The following is a 16,623-nucleotide window of genomic DNA, read 5'->3' as shown; positions in this document are numbered from 1 at the left end:
TTTTATTTATTTAACGATTTCCGATAATACATCGATTTTTTACTTCTTAAAAGAGAATTTAGAAAATGTTTGAGATAACAATTTAGGTTGAATTCAAAAATTATTATCTTAAGAACGAATAAAGATATTTAAATATGGGTTTGTTCTGAAAAAAGTTCACATTTTCTTATATAAATTGTGCACATTTCATTAGTTTATCTTAAGACTTAGAATTTTCATGATTTTTAAAAATCGTTGGAGAAAATTGTTGTATTCGTAAAATCATAAAGTTCAATAGTTATTATCTCAAAAACGAATAATGATTTTGAAATACGATTTTGTTCGTGAAAAAGTATATACCTTCCTGTATAAGTTGTAAAAATTTCATTAATTTATCTTAAGAATTTGATTTTTCATGATTTTTTAAAAATTATTGGAAATAATTGTTATCTTCGTAAAATCATAAGGATTCCGGTTGAGTTCAAAAATTTGTATCTCATAAACGAATAAATATTTTTATATGCGGTTTTCTTCATGAAAAAATACACACTTTTCTTTATAATTTGTGAGCATTTCATCAATTTTCCTTAAGAATTTGATTTTTCATGATTTTTTAAAAATTATAGGAAAAGATTGTTATCTTCATAAAGTCATAAAAATTCCCTTTAAGTTCAAAAGTTAATGTCTTAAACACAAATAAAGATTTTTAGGTACGGCTTTGTTTATGAAAAAGTACATACTTTCCTCTATAAGTTGTAAACATTTCATCAATTTATTATAAGAATTCAATTTTTCATGATTTTTTAAAAATTATTGGGAAAAATTGTTATCTTCGTAAAATCATAAGAATTCCGGTTGAGTTCAAAAATTTGTATCTCAGAAACGAATAAATATTTTTATATGCGGTTTTCTTGATGAAAAAGTACACACTTTTCTTTATAATTTGTGAGCATTTCATCAATTTTCCTTCAGAATTTGATTTTTCATGATTTTTTTAAAATTATAGGAACAGATTTTTATCTTCATAAAGTCATAAAAATTCCCTTTAAGTTCAAAAGTTAATATCTTAAAAACAAATAAAGATTTTTAGGTACGGCTTTGTTTATGAAAAAGTACATACTTTCCTCTATAAGTTGTAAACATTTCATCAATTTATTATAAGAATTCAATTTTTCATGATTTTTTAAAAATTATTGGGAAAAATTGTTATCTTCGTAAAATCATAAGAATTCCGGTTGAGTTCAAAAATTTGTATCTCAGAAACGAATAAATATTTTTATATGCGGTTTTCTTGATGAAAAAGTACACACTTTTCTTTATAATTTGTGAGCATTTCATCAATTTTCCTTCAGAATTTGATTTTTCATGATTTTTTTAAAATTATAGGAACAGATTTTTATCTTCATAAAGTCATAAAAATTCCCTTTAAGTTCAAAAGTTAATATCTTAAAAACAAATAAAGATTTTTAGGTACGGCTTTGTTTATGAAAAAGTACATACTTTCCTCTATAAGTTGTAAACATTTCATCAATTTATTATAAGAATTCAATTTTTCATGATTTTTTAAAAATTATTGGGAAAAATTGTTATCTTCGTAAAATCATAAGAATTCCGGTTGAGTTCAAAAATTTGTATCTCAGAAACGAATAAATATTTTTATATGCGGTTTTCTTGATGAAAAAGTACACACTTTTCTTTATAATTTGTGAGCATTTCATCAATTTTCCTTCAGAATTTGATTTTTCATGATTTTTTTAAAATTATAGGAACAGATTTTTATCTTCATAAAGTCATAAAAATTCCCTTTAAGTTCAAAAGTTAATATCTTAAAAACAAATAAAGATTTTTAGGTACGGCTTTGTTTATGAAAAAGTACATACTTTCCTCTATAAGTTGTAAACATTTCATCAATTTATTATAAGAATTCAATTTTTCATGATTTTTTAAAAATTATTGGGAAAAATTGTTATCTTCGTAAAATCATAAGAATTCCGGTTGAGTTCAAAAATTTGTATCTCAGAAACGAATAAATATTTTTATATGCGGTTTTCTTGATGAAAAAGTACACACTTTTCTTTATAATTTGTGAGCATTTCATCAATTTTCCTTCAGAATTTGATTTTTCATGATTTTTTTAAAATTATAGGAACAGATTTTTATCTTCATAAAGTCATAAAAATTCCCTTTAAGTTCAAAAGTTAATATCTTAAAAACAAATAAAGATTTTTAGGTACGGCTTTGTTTATGAAAAAGTACATACTTTCCTCTATAAGTTGTAAACATTTCATCAATTTATTATAAGAATTCAATTTTTCATGATTTTTTAAAAATTATTGGGAAAAATTGTTATCTTCGTAAAATCATAAGAATTCCGGTTGAGTTCAAAAATTTGTATCTCAGAAACGAATAAATATTTTTATATGCGGTTTTCTTGATGAAAAAGTACACACTTTTCTTTATAATTTGTGAGCATTTCATCAATTTTCCTTCAGAATTTGATTTTTCATGATTTTTTTAAAATTATAGGAACAGATTGTTATCTTCATAAAGTCATAAAAATTCCCTTTATGTTCAAAAGTTAATATCTTAAAAACAAATAAAGATTTTTAGGTACGGCTTTGTTTATGAAAAAGTACATACTTTCCTCTATAAGTTGTAAACATTTCATCAATTTATTATAAGAATTCAATTTTTCATGATTTTTTAAAAATTATTGGGAAAAATTGTTACCTTCGTAAAATCATAAGAATTCCGGTTGAGTTCAAAAATTTGTATCTCAGAAACGAATAAATATTTTTATATGCGGTTTTCTTCATGAAAAAGTACACACTTTTCTTTATAACTTGTGAATATTTCATCAATTTACCTTAAGAATACAATTTTTCATGATTGTTTAAAAATTATTGGAAAAAATTGTTATCTTCGTAAAATCATAAGAATTCCGGTTAAGTTCAAAAATTTGTATCTCATAAATGAACAAATATTTTTATATGCGGTTTTGTTCATAAAAAAGTACACACTTTCCTCTATAAATTGTAAACATTTCAGCAATTTATCTTAAGAATACAATTTTTCATGATTGTTTAAAAATTATTGGAAAAAATTGTTATCTTCGTAAAATCATAAGAATTCCGGTTGAGTTCAAAAATTTTTATCTCATAAATAATTAAAGATTTTTAAATACGGCTTTGTTCATGAAAAAGTACACACTTTCCTTTATAATTTGTGAGCATTTCATCAATTTATCTTTAGAATTCGATTTTTCATGATTTTTTTTTAAATCATTGAACAAATTGTTATCTTCGTAAAATCATAAGAATTTCGGTTGAGTTCAAACATTATTATCTCAAAAACGAATAAATATTTTTATATGCGGTTTTGTTCATAAAAAAGTATATACTTTCCTCTATAAATTGTAAACATTTCATCAATTTATCTTAAGAAGTCAATTTTTCATGATTTTTTTAAAAATCATTGAAGAAAATTGTTATCTTGGTAAAATCATAAGAATTTCGGTTGAGTTCAAATATTATTATCTTAAAAACGAATAAATATTTTTATATGCGGTTTTGTTCTAAAAAAAGTATATACCTTCCTCTATAAATAGTAAACATTTCTTTAATTTATCTTACAAGGGAAGTGTCACAACTGTGTCTCACCGATTTCGATGCAATTTGGTACAGTCATAGAATGGGCCAAAATAAGGTTCGTACATTTTTTTATACGTGCGGTAAAAGCCCCTGGGGCGAGTTATAGGGGTTGAAAGTTTGGAGAAAAAGTACGTTTTCACTTATATTTTAAAAATGAAAAGTGCTATCAAAATTTGGTAAATTGTAACTGATATTCATTTTAAAAGAGCTTTCTTTTGATGTATCACACATATACCAGAGGGTTAAGAAGGGCGAACTACCCCTATTTTTTTGGAATTATTTAAAAACCACCCTATCGATTTTGGCGGCATTAAGTATACTTCCAGCACGTTCAAAAATATTAGTTAAGGGTTTTTTCCCATTCGCTCTAGATCATCCCCAGCGAAGTTACGGGGGTTAACATGTAACCACTTTTCGTAAGAATGATGTGATAAAATTGTCAGGTATTTTGAAAATACTTTAACAAAACCGTAAATTAGTCGCACAATAAAATGTTTAATGTAAAATAAGGCATAATACACCATTTAGGGGTGGTTGGGGTTAACCACCCCCTTAAAAATTAATTCTATCCCGGGCATTACTTGTTGATTACGGCGAAATTTGGTACTGTGTTTGTTTTATATAGTTTATTAGTTTATTTTTATTCTACATAATGTTGCCAAAAATACACCTACCAAAAAAATTTTGGCACAATATTTGTTTTTTTAGTGCCGCTTGCTAAAGGTCATTTCTCAAAATAGTTTTTTCTAGTATAAAAGAACGTGTGCCCAGTGGGTAGATTTTAGTTTCAGAGCAACTGACAGAAGCAATGGTTACAATAAACCCAATAAACGTTTTAAATTTGCTAATGACAGTTTTTACTGTTATGAATATTCCCCAGACTCCTGTAAATGAAGCAGAAGTTAGTTTAAAAGAAAATATACAGCGTATTTTAATGGAAAGTATGGAAGACTACAATATGCAAATTGAAGACGAAACTGTATTAATTTTCGATTCATCCAATGGCATCAATGACGGTCAGCAAATTATTGAAGACCAGGATACAACTGACAGGTTTGTAGAAGATACTGATGCTCATTGTCCATTGAAGGATGACATCGACTACGAGTACAAATTAGAGGCGGTAAATTACTGGACAAGTGGGAAGAAAGGTTATTTGAAACTAGAAACCGTAAAAAACAAATACCGAAAAGTAACGTCAAAGACCCAATTGCACAGATGGTCTAAATATATTGAAGAAAGAGGGACATACAAAGAAAAATTAGCAGAAATTACCGAATTTGTAATTAATCAAGCGAGAGCCGCCGTAGATAATAAATTGCCACTACATGATATTGATATACGCAGATGGGCTATACAAGCTAGAAATGAAAAGAATTTATCTCCTCAACTGTTCAAAGCATCTCATAGCTGGGTGCAACGTTTTAAGAAAGCAAATCGGTTAGTAAGCCGAAAAATAACAAAATTTCTATCCCAAAAACAAATTGGAAATGTTGATCGAGTAAAAACTTTAGCAAAAGATTTCGTTAAAGAGGCAAAGCTACAAATCCAAATATATGGACCTGAAAACACCTACAATTCGGATCAGAGCGGTTTTAACTTGGAATTCCATTCGGGAAGAACATTAAGCGATTTAGGAGTTAAAACCGTAGAAAGTGTGGTCCAGTCGGTGTCATCTACAACGCACAGTTACACAATTCAACCCGTAATATCTGCTGATGGGAAACTTCTTTCTCCACTTTTTATTGTTTTAAAAGAACCCTCTGGCAGCTTTGGACCGAGGGTAGCAAATACAATGTTTAAAGCAGACAATATATACGTTTTGGCATCAAAATCTGGAAAGTTAACTTCAGAACACATGAAAAATTGGCTCCAAAATGTATATTTTCCAAATACTGGTTCTAAATCATTATTATTATTAGATTCTTGGAGTGGCCATTGTCCTGAAGTTATTAGTGAAATAACTCCATCAGGTACTAATTTTAAACATTTATCTATACCTGCAGGGACAACAGGTCAAATACAGCCCCTAGATGTATTTGGTTTCAGAATATGGAAAAATTTTATTAGAAGATTCTCTGATCAGATTATTCTTTACCAGTATGATGTCAATTTACATCAGAGGGATAACATATTAAAATTGCAATCGTTGACGCATAACCAGTTGGCTTCCCCTCGGTTTATAAATGTTTTTAAATACGCATGGTTTGCAAGTGGCTATATAGAGGAGAGACCAGACCATTTTGAAAATCCCGTGGAAGTTTGCTTTTCGAGTGAGAAGCCAACGTGTGATATCTGTGGGGATATAGCGGTCATAACATGTGCATGGTGTAAAAAATCCTTATGTTTAAAACATTTTTTCCACGACTTTCATTTTTGCCAACACTACGTAGAATAAAAATAAATTTAATATTGAAAATTAATATAATACATAAAAAACGTCAATTAGTAATGTAGAATAAACTTCTTTGGTATATTGAACTATTTTTTTTGTCAGTTGCTTTTTAACTCATAAATAAATAAAATATCTTATTTATCTAGTAGTTTTATATTTATTATTTAAAGAAAATGAGGGTAGTTTACCTCGTGGAACATCGATAGATAGATTTTTAAAAAACAATACCACAGTTACGATGGCAGTTTTCATCTTCGAGGTATAAACAAAAAACTACCCCTAATTTGTAACCCTTATAACCATTTTCAAAAATTTTTACTTCAAATATAAAACAAACACAGTACCAAATTTCGCCGTAATCGACAAATAACGCCCGGGATAGAATTAATTTTTAAGGGGGTGGATAACCCCAACAACCCCTATATGGTGTATTATGCCTTATTTTACACTAAACATTTTATTGTGCGACTAATTTACGGTTTTGTTTAAAGTATTTTCAAAATACCTGACAATTTTATCACATCATTCTTACGAAAAGTGCTTACATGTTAACCCCCGTAACTTCGCTGGGGTTGATCTAGGGCGAATGGGAAAAAACCCTTAACTAATATTTTTGAACGCACTAGAAGTATACTTAATGCCGCCAAAATCGATAGGGTGGTTTTTAAATAATTCCAAAAAAATAGGGGTAGTTCGCCCTTTTTAACCCTCTGCTATATGTGTGACACATCAAAAGAAAGCTCTTTTAAAATGAATATCAGTTACAATTTACCAAATTTTGATAGCACTTTTCGTTTTCAAAATATAAGTGAAAACGTACTTTTTCTCCAAACTTTCAACCCCTATAACTCGCCCCAGGGGCTTTTACCGCACGTATAAAAAAATGTGCGAACCTTATTTTGGCCCATTCTATGACTGTACCAAATTGCATCGAAATCGGTGAGACACAGTTGTGACACTTCCCTTGTTAATAGTTCGATTTTTCATGATTTTTTTATAAATTATAGGAAAAATTGTTATCTTCTTAAAATTATAATGATTCAGGTTGAGTTCAAACATTATTATCTCAAAAACGAATAAAGATTTTTAAGCACGGCTTTGTTCATAAAAAAGTACACACTTTCCTCTATAATTTGTTAGCATTTCATCAATTTATCTTAAGAATTCGATTTTTCATGATTTTTTTTAAAATCATTGAAGAAATTTGTTATCTTCTTAAAATCATAAAAATTCAGGTTGAGTTCAAACATTATTATCTCAAAAACGAATAAATATTTTTATATGCGGTTTTGTTCATGAAAAAAATACATGCTTTCTTCTCTTCTTTTATTTTATTTCATCAATTATCTTAAGAATTAAATTTTTCATGATTTTTTGAAAATAATTCGAAAAAAATGTTATCTTCGTAAAATCATAAAAATTCTGGTTGAGTTCAAACATTATTATCTCAAAAACGAATAAATATTTTTATATCCGGTTTTATTCATGAAAAAATACGTGCTTTCTTCTCTTCTTAAGCATTTCGTCAAAATATCTTAAGATTTGAATTTTTCACGATTTTTTAAATATGATTGAAGAAAGTTATTAACTTCGTGAAGCCAAAAAATTTTCTATATTTCATGAAAATTTTGGCAAGATTTGATTTCAACTCGATTAATCCGGATTTAAAAAAATCATTGTAAATTTTTTTCCCAACTCAAAAGGTGTGATTCTTTAAAATCTGTTTACTACCTGGATAGCTTCCTCATTGATATGATGAAGAAAACTCCTCATGTACCTCATGTTATGTCCCTTAATACCTTATTCTGGAACCTTTGTTTAATATTGATATTACTTTCTTTAGTGCATCTCCATAGCTGTAGGTCATAGGCCCAAACTGGTTTAAATAAACCAGCAATTTATTATGCATTGTCAGCGCAGATTGCTTACTGATGAGCCTATACATTATTCTAGATTTTAGTTCCAGTTCCGTTTTCTTTTTTTTACCTGCTATTTCCATCGTAATTTAGCATTTAAGATCATGCATAAATACTTGATAGAATTTGCATGACATTGTTTATTAGTAGCTTTTTTGGTGTTTTTAGCCACAGCAAGTAGTGCAATATCATCACAAAGGCAGTAGTCTCTGTTTCAGATGATTAGGGTAGATCTCACGTTAACAAGAGGTATAAGATTACCGTGTTACACTGCCTCGGTGAACACTGGCATTAATTTTTAACTACAATCATTCGTAAATAATGACCTTTATAGTTTTTAAAAATTTTGTTGGGGTTCATAAATTATTATCACGAAAATAGATTCATCGAGATATCTTAAGAATTTGATTTTTCTTAACCCAAAGTAATATTACATTTCCCTTTAGATTCTCCAAACATAATGGAAATAAACCCACTTTGTATCTAAAATAAACACAGTGACAGCAAAGTAACTGCGGTGATTCAAGCGTAATTTCCTCTAAGTTACGCTTTCCTGCTTTTGTGTTTTCGGTCTCCTCGCAAACCCACCAATTACACGAAGAGGTCAAACCACAAGAAGATCCAAAAAAACAATATAATATTTCTATTTTCTTTGTAATCAGAAAACATTTTAACCAATAAACGTTTAATGCTATAAAATTTATTAACACAGTTTATAACATAATTAGTGTTTTACCACTAACTTTAATGGAACGTTTTATTCTTGGGCATATTTGTTCTATTACTCGATCAATAAAACCGTTATGTTCTACGGTTACAAGTTTTCTTGTCGACGTGATTTTAGTTGGTTAGGTAACTTAGATTGAACGATCACCTAAAAGGGAGAGAACGTGAAGGTTTTTAGGTATTTAGGGCACCGTCCGTCGGTGAAGGGGTGTGGCGACAGTCTGCCAGAGTGGGGATCCTGGGGGAGAGAGTCTTAGGATCGATGCCATCCCCCCAAAAACGCTTCGTTGTGCTGACCTGGTCTTACTAATCTGCGTAACCTAGTTTGTGGAATCAATGTGATTTTGATGATTCTATTATATCATTTCAATTTAAAACTTTTTTAATTCAAAATTGCGTAATGAATTTCCCGTTAATTTATGTATATCCTTGTTAGAAATATGTAATTAGTAACGTTTATGACAAACACGTACTTCTTGTGGTATGAGAACTCGTGGAATGAATTTTAATGAAAAACGAGGAAGAATCTATTTAAAAAAATTTATCTTTTTATGTTATCTTGTTATTTTTGGTATTATTATTTATCGCATAATCTTTATTAAGCTTAAATAAAATTTGTTTCATCACAAAACAATTCTTTTTATAGTTTTTGATAGATGCCTTCCTAATTGAAACGACATACACACAACGTACTTCGTTGGTGGTGTCGTATTCGAGTAGGGACAAAAATTAGTGGCTTCCGGTGAAGGATTATTAATATTTCTGAAGTTCTAGAAATAGCACAAAGACTTCGAGAGTCGTATTAATTTACTTTGTATTGAATTTGATTAACATAAATTAAATATTAAATTAATCAAGATAATTTTCACTCTACGTAGAAGGATAATTAGGATAAACCTTCCCAAGAAAGTAAGACGATGATTTAATTTTTAAATTGGGGAGAAATCGCGTCCATTAAAGTGGTGAATGTCACCTTGTATACGGAGCGAAACGAATTAAAAATATCACTTAATAATAATAAATGCACTTATAAATAGCGATTGTATAATTGACGTTGATGGAAAGAGGTCTCTGTACACATGCTGTCCACATAATCGGTGACACGACCGTGACCTCTAACGTTTCTTATTACCCAGAACCGAATTGAATAGTTCAGGTTCATTTCAACGTTTACGATTAGAAATAATCCTTTCTTTATTTAAGCCATTACTCTAATTCAATTTGTATTTATCAACGCTTTGTTGAATTAAAACCTTTTAAAAGGTACTTGAGTTAACACTTAAAACTTAAATGGATAATATAAAGCTTTCATTTAACTTAATAAAGATATAACGATAATTTGAAATTAAAGTAAAAAAGTTATATGAAAAATTTTTAAATTGTACTTTAAACTTGTTGAATGTTTTAGTTCAATAAAAGTAAACAACAATCATCTTAGAATTAGAAAATGTTCGTTGTTATGGACGATCATAACTCAAAATCTAAAGGCTGTGGAGAAAAGAAATTCGGAGATCAATTGTTTATAATGAAATAAGAAAACATAATTCATAAACAGATAGGGCTTAATTATTATAATATTTTAGTTAGACAGCGTAAATCATGAAAACATCAAAGATCTTGACTTTCGTTACTAATAAAGGTCATAATTAAAAAATTAAAAGGGTGAGAGAAAAATATTGTGTATATAAATTGTTTATAATAATGTAAGAAAATAGAATTCGTAACCAGATCTAACTCAGATATCTCTGTATTCTAGTTAGAAAATTGTAATCCTCGAAATATCAAAATTATGTTTTTCGTTATTATGAACGATCATAACTCAAAAACTAAAGACTGCGGAGAAAAGAATTTTAGAGATAAATTGTTTATTATTAACCAAGAAGACATAATCCATAAACAGATAGTGCTTAGTTAGTATAATATTTTAGTTAGAAAGTGTAAAGCACAATAATACCAAAGATGTTGATTTTCGTTACTAATGAAGGTCATAATTAAAAAATTAAACGAGGCAGAAAAAAATATTGTGTATATAAATTGTTTATAATAATGTAAGAAAACATAATTCATAACCAGATTTAACTCAGATATCTTTGTATTCTAGTTAGAGAATGGTAATCTTCGAAGTATCAAAATTAGCGTTTTTCGTTAATATAAACGATCATAACTCAAAAACTAAGGACTGCGGAGAAAAGTATTTGGGGATAAATCGTTTATTATTAACAAAGAAGGCATAATCCATAAACAGTTAGTGCTTAGTTAGAATAATATTTCAGTTAAACAGTGTAAATCACAATAACACCAAAGATGTTGATTTTCGTTAATAATGAGGGTCATAATTAAAAAATTAAAAGGGACAGAGAAAAATATTGTGTATATAAATTGTTTATAATAATGTAAGAAAACAGAATGCATAACCAGATCTAGCTTAGATATCTCCGTATTCTAGTTAGAAAATGGTAATCCTCGAAATATCAAAATTAATGTTTTTCGTTATTATAAACGATCATAACTCAAAAACTAAAGACTGCGAAGAAAAGAATTTTGGAAATAAATTGTTTATTATTAACCAAGAACATATAATCCATAAACAGATAGTACTTAGTTAGTAGAATATTTTAGTTAGACTGTGTAAATCATAATAACACCAAAGATGTTGATTTTCATTAATAATGAAGGTCATAATTAAAAAATTAAAAGGGACAGAGAAAAATATTGTGTATATAAATTGTTTATAATAATGTAAGAAAACAGAATGCATAACCAGATCTAGTTTAGATATCTCCGTATTCTAGTTAGAAAATGGTAATCCTTGAATTATCAAAATTAATGTTTTTCGTTATTATGAACGATCATAACTCAAAAACTAAAGACTGCGGAGAAAAGTATTTGGTGATAAATCGTTTATTATTAACAAAGAAGACATAATCCATAAACAGTTAGTGCTTAGTTAGAATAATATTTTAGTTAGACTGTGTAAATCATAATAACACCAAAGATGTTGATTTTCGTTAATAATGAGGGTCATAATTAAAAAATTAAAATGGACAGAGAAAAATATTGTGTATATAAATTGTTTATAATAATGTAAGCAAACAAAATTCATAACCAGATCTAACTCAGATATCTCCGTATTCTAGTTAGAAAATGGTAATCCTTGAAATATCAAAATTAATGTTTTTCGTTATTATGAACGATCATAACTCAAAAACTAAAGACTGCGGAGAAAAGTATTTGGGGATAAATCGTTTATTATTAACAAAGAAGACATAATCCATAAACAGTGCTGAGTTAGAATAATATTTTAGTTAGACTGTGTAAATCATAATAACACCAAAGATGTTGATTTTCGTTAATAATGAGGGTCATAATTAAAAAATTAAAAGGGACAGAGAAAAATATTGTGTATGTAAATTGTTTATAATAATGTAAGAAAACAGAATGCATAACCAGATCTAGCTTGGCTATCTTCGTATTCTAGTTAGAAAATGGTAATCCTTGAAATATCAAAATTAATGTTTTTCGTTATTATGAACGATCATAACTCAAAAACTAAAGACTGCGGAGAAAAGTATTTGGGGATAAATCGTTTATTATTAACAAAGAAGACATAATCCATAAACAGTTAGTGCTTAGTTAGAATAATATTTTAGTTAGACTGTGTAAATCATAATAACACCAAAGATGTTGATTTTCGTTAATAATGAGGGTCATAATTAAAAAATTAAAAGGGACAGAGAAAAATATTGTGTATATAAATTGTTTATAATAATGTAAGAAAACAAAATTCATAACCAGATCTAACTATGATATCTCCGTATTCTAGTTAGAAAATGGTAATCCTCGAAATATCAAAATTTATGTTTTTCGTTATTATGAACGATCATAACTCAAAAACTAAAGACTGCGGAGAAAAGTATTTTGGAAATAAATTGTTTATTATTAACCAAGAAAACATAATCCATAAACAGTTAGTGCTTAGTTAGAATAATATTTCAGTTAGACAGTGTAAATCACAATAACACCAAAGATGTTGATTTTCGTTAATAATGAGGGTCATAATTAAAAAATTAAAAGGGACAGAGAAAAATATTGTTTATAATAATGTAAGAAAATATAATGCATAACCAGATCTAGCTTAGATATCTCCTTATTCTAGTTAGAAAATGGTAATCCTCGAAATATCAAAATTAATGTTTTTCGTTATTATAAACGATCATAACTCAAAAATTAAAGACTGCGGAGAAAAGGTTTTTGGGGATAAATTGTTTATTATTAACCAAAAAGACATAATGCATAAACAGATAGTGCTTAGCTAGTTTAATATTTTAGTTAGACAGTGGAAATCACAATAACACTAAAGATGTTGATTTTCGTTGCTAATAAATGTTATAATTAAAAAATTAAAAGGTATAGAGAAAAATATTGTGTGTATAAATTGTTTATAATAATGTAAGAAAACAGAATTCATAACCAGATCTAACTCAGATATCTCCGTATTCTAGTCAGAAAATGGTAATCCTCGAAATAGCAAAATTAACGTTTTTCGTTAGTATAAATAATCATAACTCAAAAACTAAAGACTGCGGAGAAAAGTATTTTGGAGATAAATTGTTTATTATTAACCAAGAAGACATAATCCATAAACAGATAGTGCTTAGCTAGTTTAATATTTTAGTTAGAAAGTGTAAATCACAATTACACCAAAGATGTTGATTTTCGTTACTAATGGTCATAATTAAAAAATTAAAAGGACTAAAGAAAAATATTGTGTATATAAATTGTTTATAATAATGTAAGAAAACATAATTCATAACCAGATCTAACTCAGATATCTCCGTATTCAAGTTAGAAAATGGTAATCCTTGAAATATCAAAATTAATGTTTTTCGTTATTGTAAACGATCATACCTCAAAAACTAAAGACTGCGGAGAAAAGAATTTTGGAGATAAATTGTTTATTATTAACCAGGAAAACATAATCCCTAAACAGATAGTGCTTAGTTACTATAATATTTTAGTTAGAAAGTGTAAAGCACAATAATACCAAAGATGTTGATTTTCGTTATTAATGGTCATAATTAAAAAATTAAAAGGGATAAAGAAAAGTATTGTTTATATAAATTGTTTTTAATAATGTGAAGTCATAATTCATAAACAGATACAGTTCAATTATCATCAATCAGTAATATTCAGTTAAGAGTTAGTTTTAGTTCAATGAAAAATATACAACAATCTAACGCTAAATATGAAGAAAAAAGTTTTAAATGTTCAAAGCAAGATTCTTAAGCTTAAGAAAACGTAGCAGAATAGACGAATATTTGCCAACTAAAACGGTTCTTTTATGAACGGAAAAGCGTTACTTGCCACAATAAAAAAGAATCTTTTATGACAGAAGATTGTCTTGAAACGGTTAAAAACAACTTCTCGTATTTTTCTTTTCTAATTTTTGTATTTTCTCTCATCCATTGCATGAAAAAAAAAAACATTTAGAGCGCTCCCAGCTCTCATAGTAATTAGGAATCGTGCCCAGGTTTAATTTGGCCTAATTTAATTATTTAATTTCGTAAATTGAAAACCCTAACCTTAATCATTCTACAAAGTATACATCTAGTAAATAAAATAATAGCTTTAATTTTGCAGTAGTTTGTTAGAAATTAGAAATACAATTTTTATAGAAATAATTTATTGACATCGCCGAAATGTAAATGTATCTTTTGTGTATAACCGCAATGATGTGGGATGACGTAACCGTGTAAATATCGCACACTTTTCAGGACAGTACCGTTTAATGCCATGTCGTCCTTGGCTGAGTTATGTCATCACATCACCAATTGGTCTCTCTTGTTCGCTAACACCGCTCACTCTGCCTCTCGATTGTGTACAAAACGTTAACACTGACGCAAATAGAATCGATTAGATATAGTACTAAATTCCAGGTCAATATCAATCTATGATTTTTTTTCATGCTACCACTACGTATCAATTCTATCACCCATGCGAATGTTTTAAATCATGATTGAGAATAATTTGTTTCGCCTTTAGTTAAAAGTTTTAAAAATTTTATTTTAAATTTTTAATTCGCTGTTTTATAAAAATTTAATAATATTAGTAGAAAAAGTGTGAATATAAATATTTAAACTTGCGGCGCGATAAGTAAATTTACAAGTCTAGATATGAAATAACTTGCATCTACTTATGAGAGTAGGACGAGGAGGAATTTAAAAAGTGATGTAACCCAGAATATGCATTATTAATAATATCATTAAATAATCAATTTGGGACAATAATTTATTAATTAAAGAATGTTTTCAGAGAAATGTAACTGACATATAATCCTGCCCAAATCACATTCCCAAACCTGGATCTCATTACTTTTGTTAGTTTTAATTAGAAGGTTTTGGTTCTATGATATAATCTGGTCAAGAGCAACTATCTCTAATGCGATTTATTGATCTAGCTAACCCATTGCATCTTTATGAACATATTTCATTTTGAAAATGTAACATATACATATAGATAAAATGACTAAGATAATTGGATCTAGATTGACAACCTTAACAACGCAGAGAAGCAATAATATTAACTGGGGCCCGCTTTCAAGTAATATCGACTACCCTTGTGAGGCTGCTGTAACTGTTGGTTTGGATGGCATCATTTCATCGTGAATAAGTTGATGACGGCCAGTATGAATTCATGAGGTTGATGTACAGATTCTTTGTTCAGGAATTCTTCAAAATCTTTCTCCAGGATGGTCTTCGCCTTCTTTTCGCTCCAACATATCGCGCGATAAACTAATCGTATTACTCATTCAATATGTTGTCCCCTCAGAAAGAAGTTTGAGATTGAGTGAGGGTTCAATAGTGGCATAAGACAACCATGGTATTTCCAGACAAGTTATAAGGGGAGAATAATTATTGCTCGCATTCCATCTTTCTATCGTCTCTCCTTACTATGAAAATTGTCTCCGACCCCAACACCGTATTTTAACAGTGTCTGCAATAAACCCCAACCCCCATCAACATCTTCCTTAACATATATCAACATTGTTATTGATATCTCTACGCATTATCGTTGATATTTATCTGACAATAAACACCTGATATATGTAGAATCTCTATACAGGGAGAATTTTTATTTTTGGGGTCACTTAAAATGCATAGTGTACGTCATCGAAGTTAATACTGAGCAAGGGTTGCGAAATCAGATACAATCAGGTACTGAGGTTTAGGCAGCACTATCATATCATCTCCAAAGCGTACAGTCTTTGCATCCAGAAATCATCTTACACAGCAACGCCAAACTATCTCATCTGTTTAGAACTGATATCACCATACTTATTTCATACATACATTTGAGTGTGTCGTTTGCTCATGTCCATCTGATTGCAAGAGTTGCCTGCACAAATGATGCATGGCGAAATTTAGTAACGAGATGAAGAATGACATGTACAGATCACACAATATTGAGGAAAATGTTGAGAGCATCAAAAAGATTCAGGTAGAATTCCGGGGAAGAAACGTCAGGCAGGCTTCCTCTGTTTCGTTGATCTAACCAAAATGTTCGACAAAGTAAGGATAAAAGAAGTAGAACAGGGCAAACATTACAAAGTATGTAATCTAAACTATGGTTACACTATGAATAATTACAATGTGATTATTAAGGAAGTTAATACTGAAGCAAGGATCAGATACAAACTACTGCCGAGACAATTCGCCAACAGTTTAGCCCGCGCTAGTCATCATCAATTCAGCGAACCCAATTGTATATAGAAAATATTGAAAACAACTTGGAACACTTACTTTGATGTCATTTTAAAATCTTATATGTATTCTTGATTTAAAAGTAAATTTCACGGATATCTAGGAAACTAAAAAGCTTTTGCTACAACTTTTTTCACTTATTATTTTTCACTCATTATTTGTCATAAGGAATAAATCCCCAAGTTTATGCCTATAGG

At 28.7% G+C, this 16,623-nt stretch overlaps 2 protein-coding genes across 10 annotated transcripts in view; both read left to right on the top strand.

Annotated features, from left to right (window-relative positions):
• The window catches only part of LOC111418996 (ankyrin-3-like), a 101,865-nt gene that overhangs the window by 19,873 nt on the left and 65,369 nt on the right, over positions 1 to 16,623 (top strand). The window lies entirely within an intron of this gene.
• LOC139429071 (uncharacterized) lies at positions 3,608 to 6,982 on the top strand. The gene is made up of 2 exons (XM_071194542.1): positions 3,608 to 5,602; positions 5,679 to 6,982. Exons 1-2 carry the CDS (start codon positions 4,438 to 4,440, stop codon positions 5,765 to 5,767), a joined length of 1,254 nt encoding a protein of 417 aa, XP_071050643.1. The 5' UTR covers positions 3,608 to 4,437; the 3' UTR covers positions 5,768 to 6,982.

Source organism: Onthophagus taurus, chromosome 1, assembly GCF_036711975.1.
Source record: "Onthophagus taurus isolate NC chromosome 1, IU_Otau_3.0, whole genome shotgun sequence".
Lineage (NCBI taxonomy): Eukaryota > Metazoa > Arthropoda > Insecta > Coleoptera > Scarabaeidae > Onthophagus > Onthophagus taurus.
This window is presented reverse-complemented; position numbering and strand designations above follow the sequence as displayed.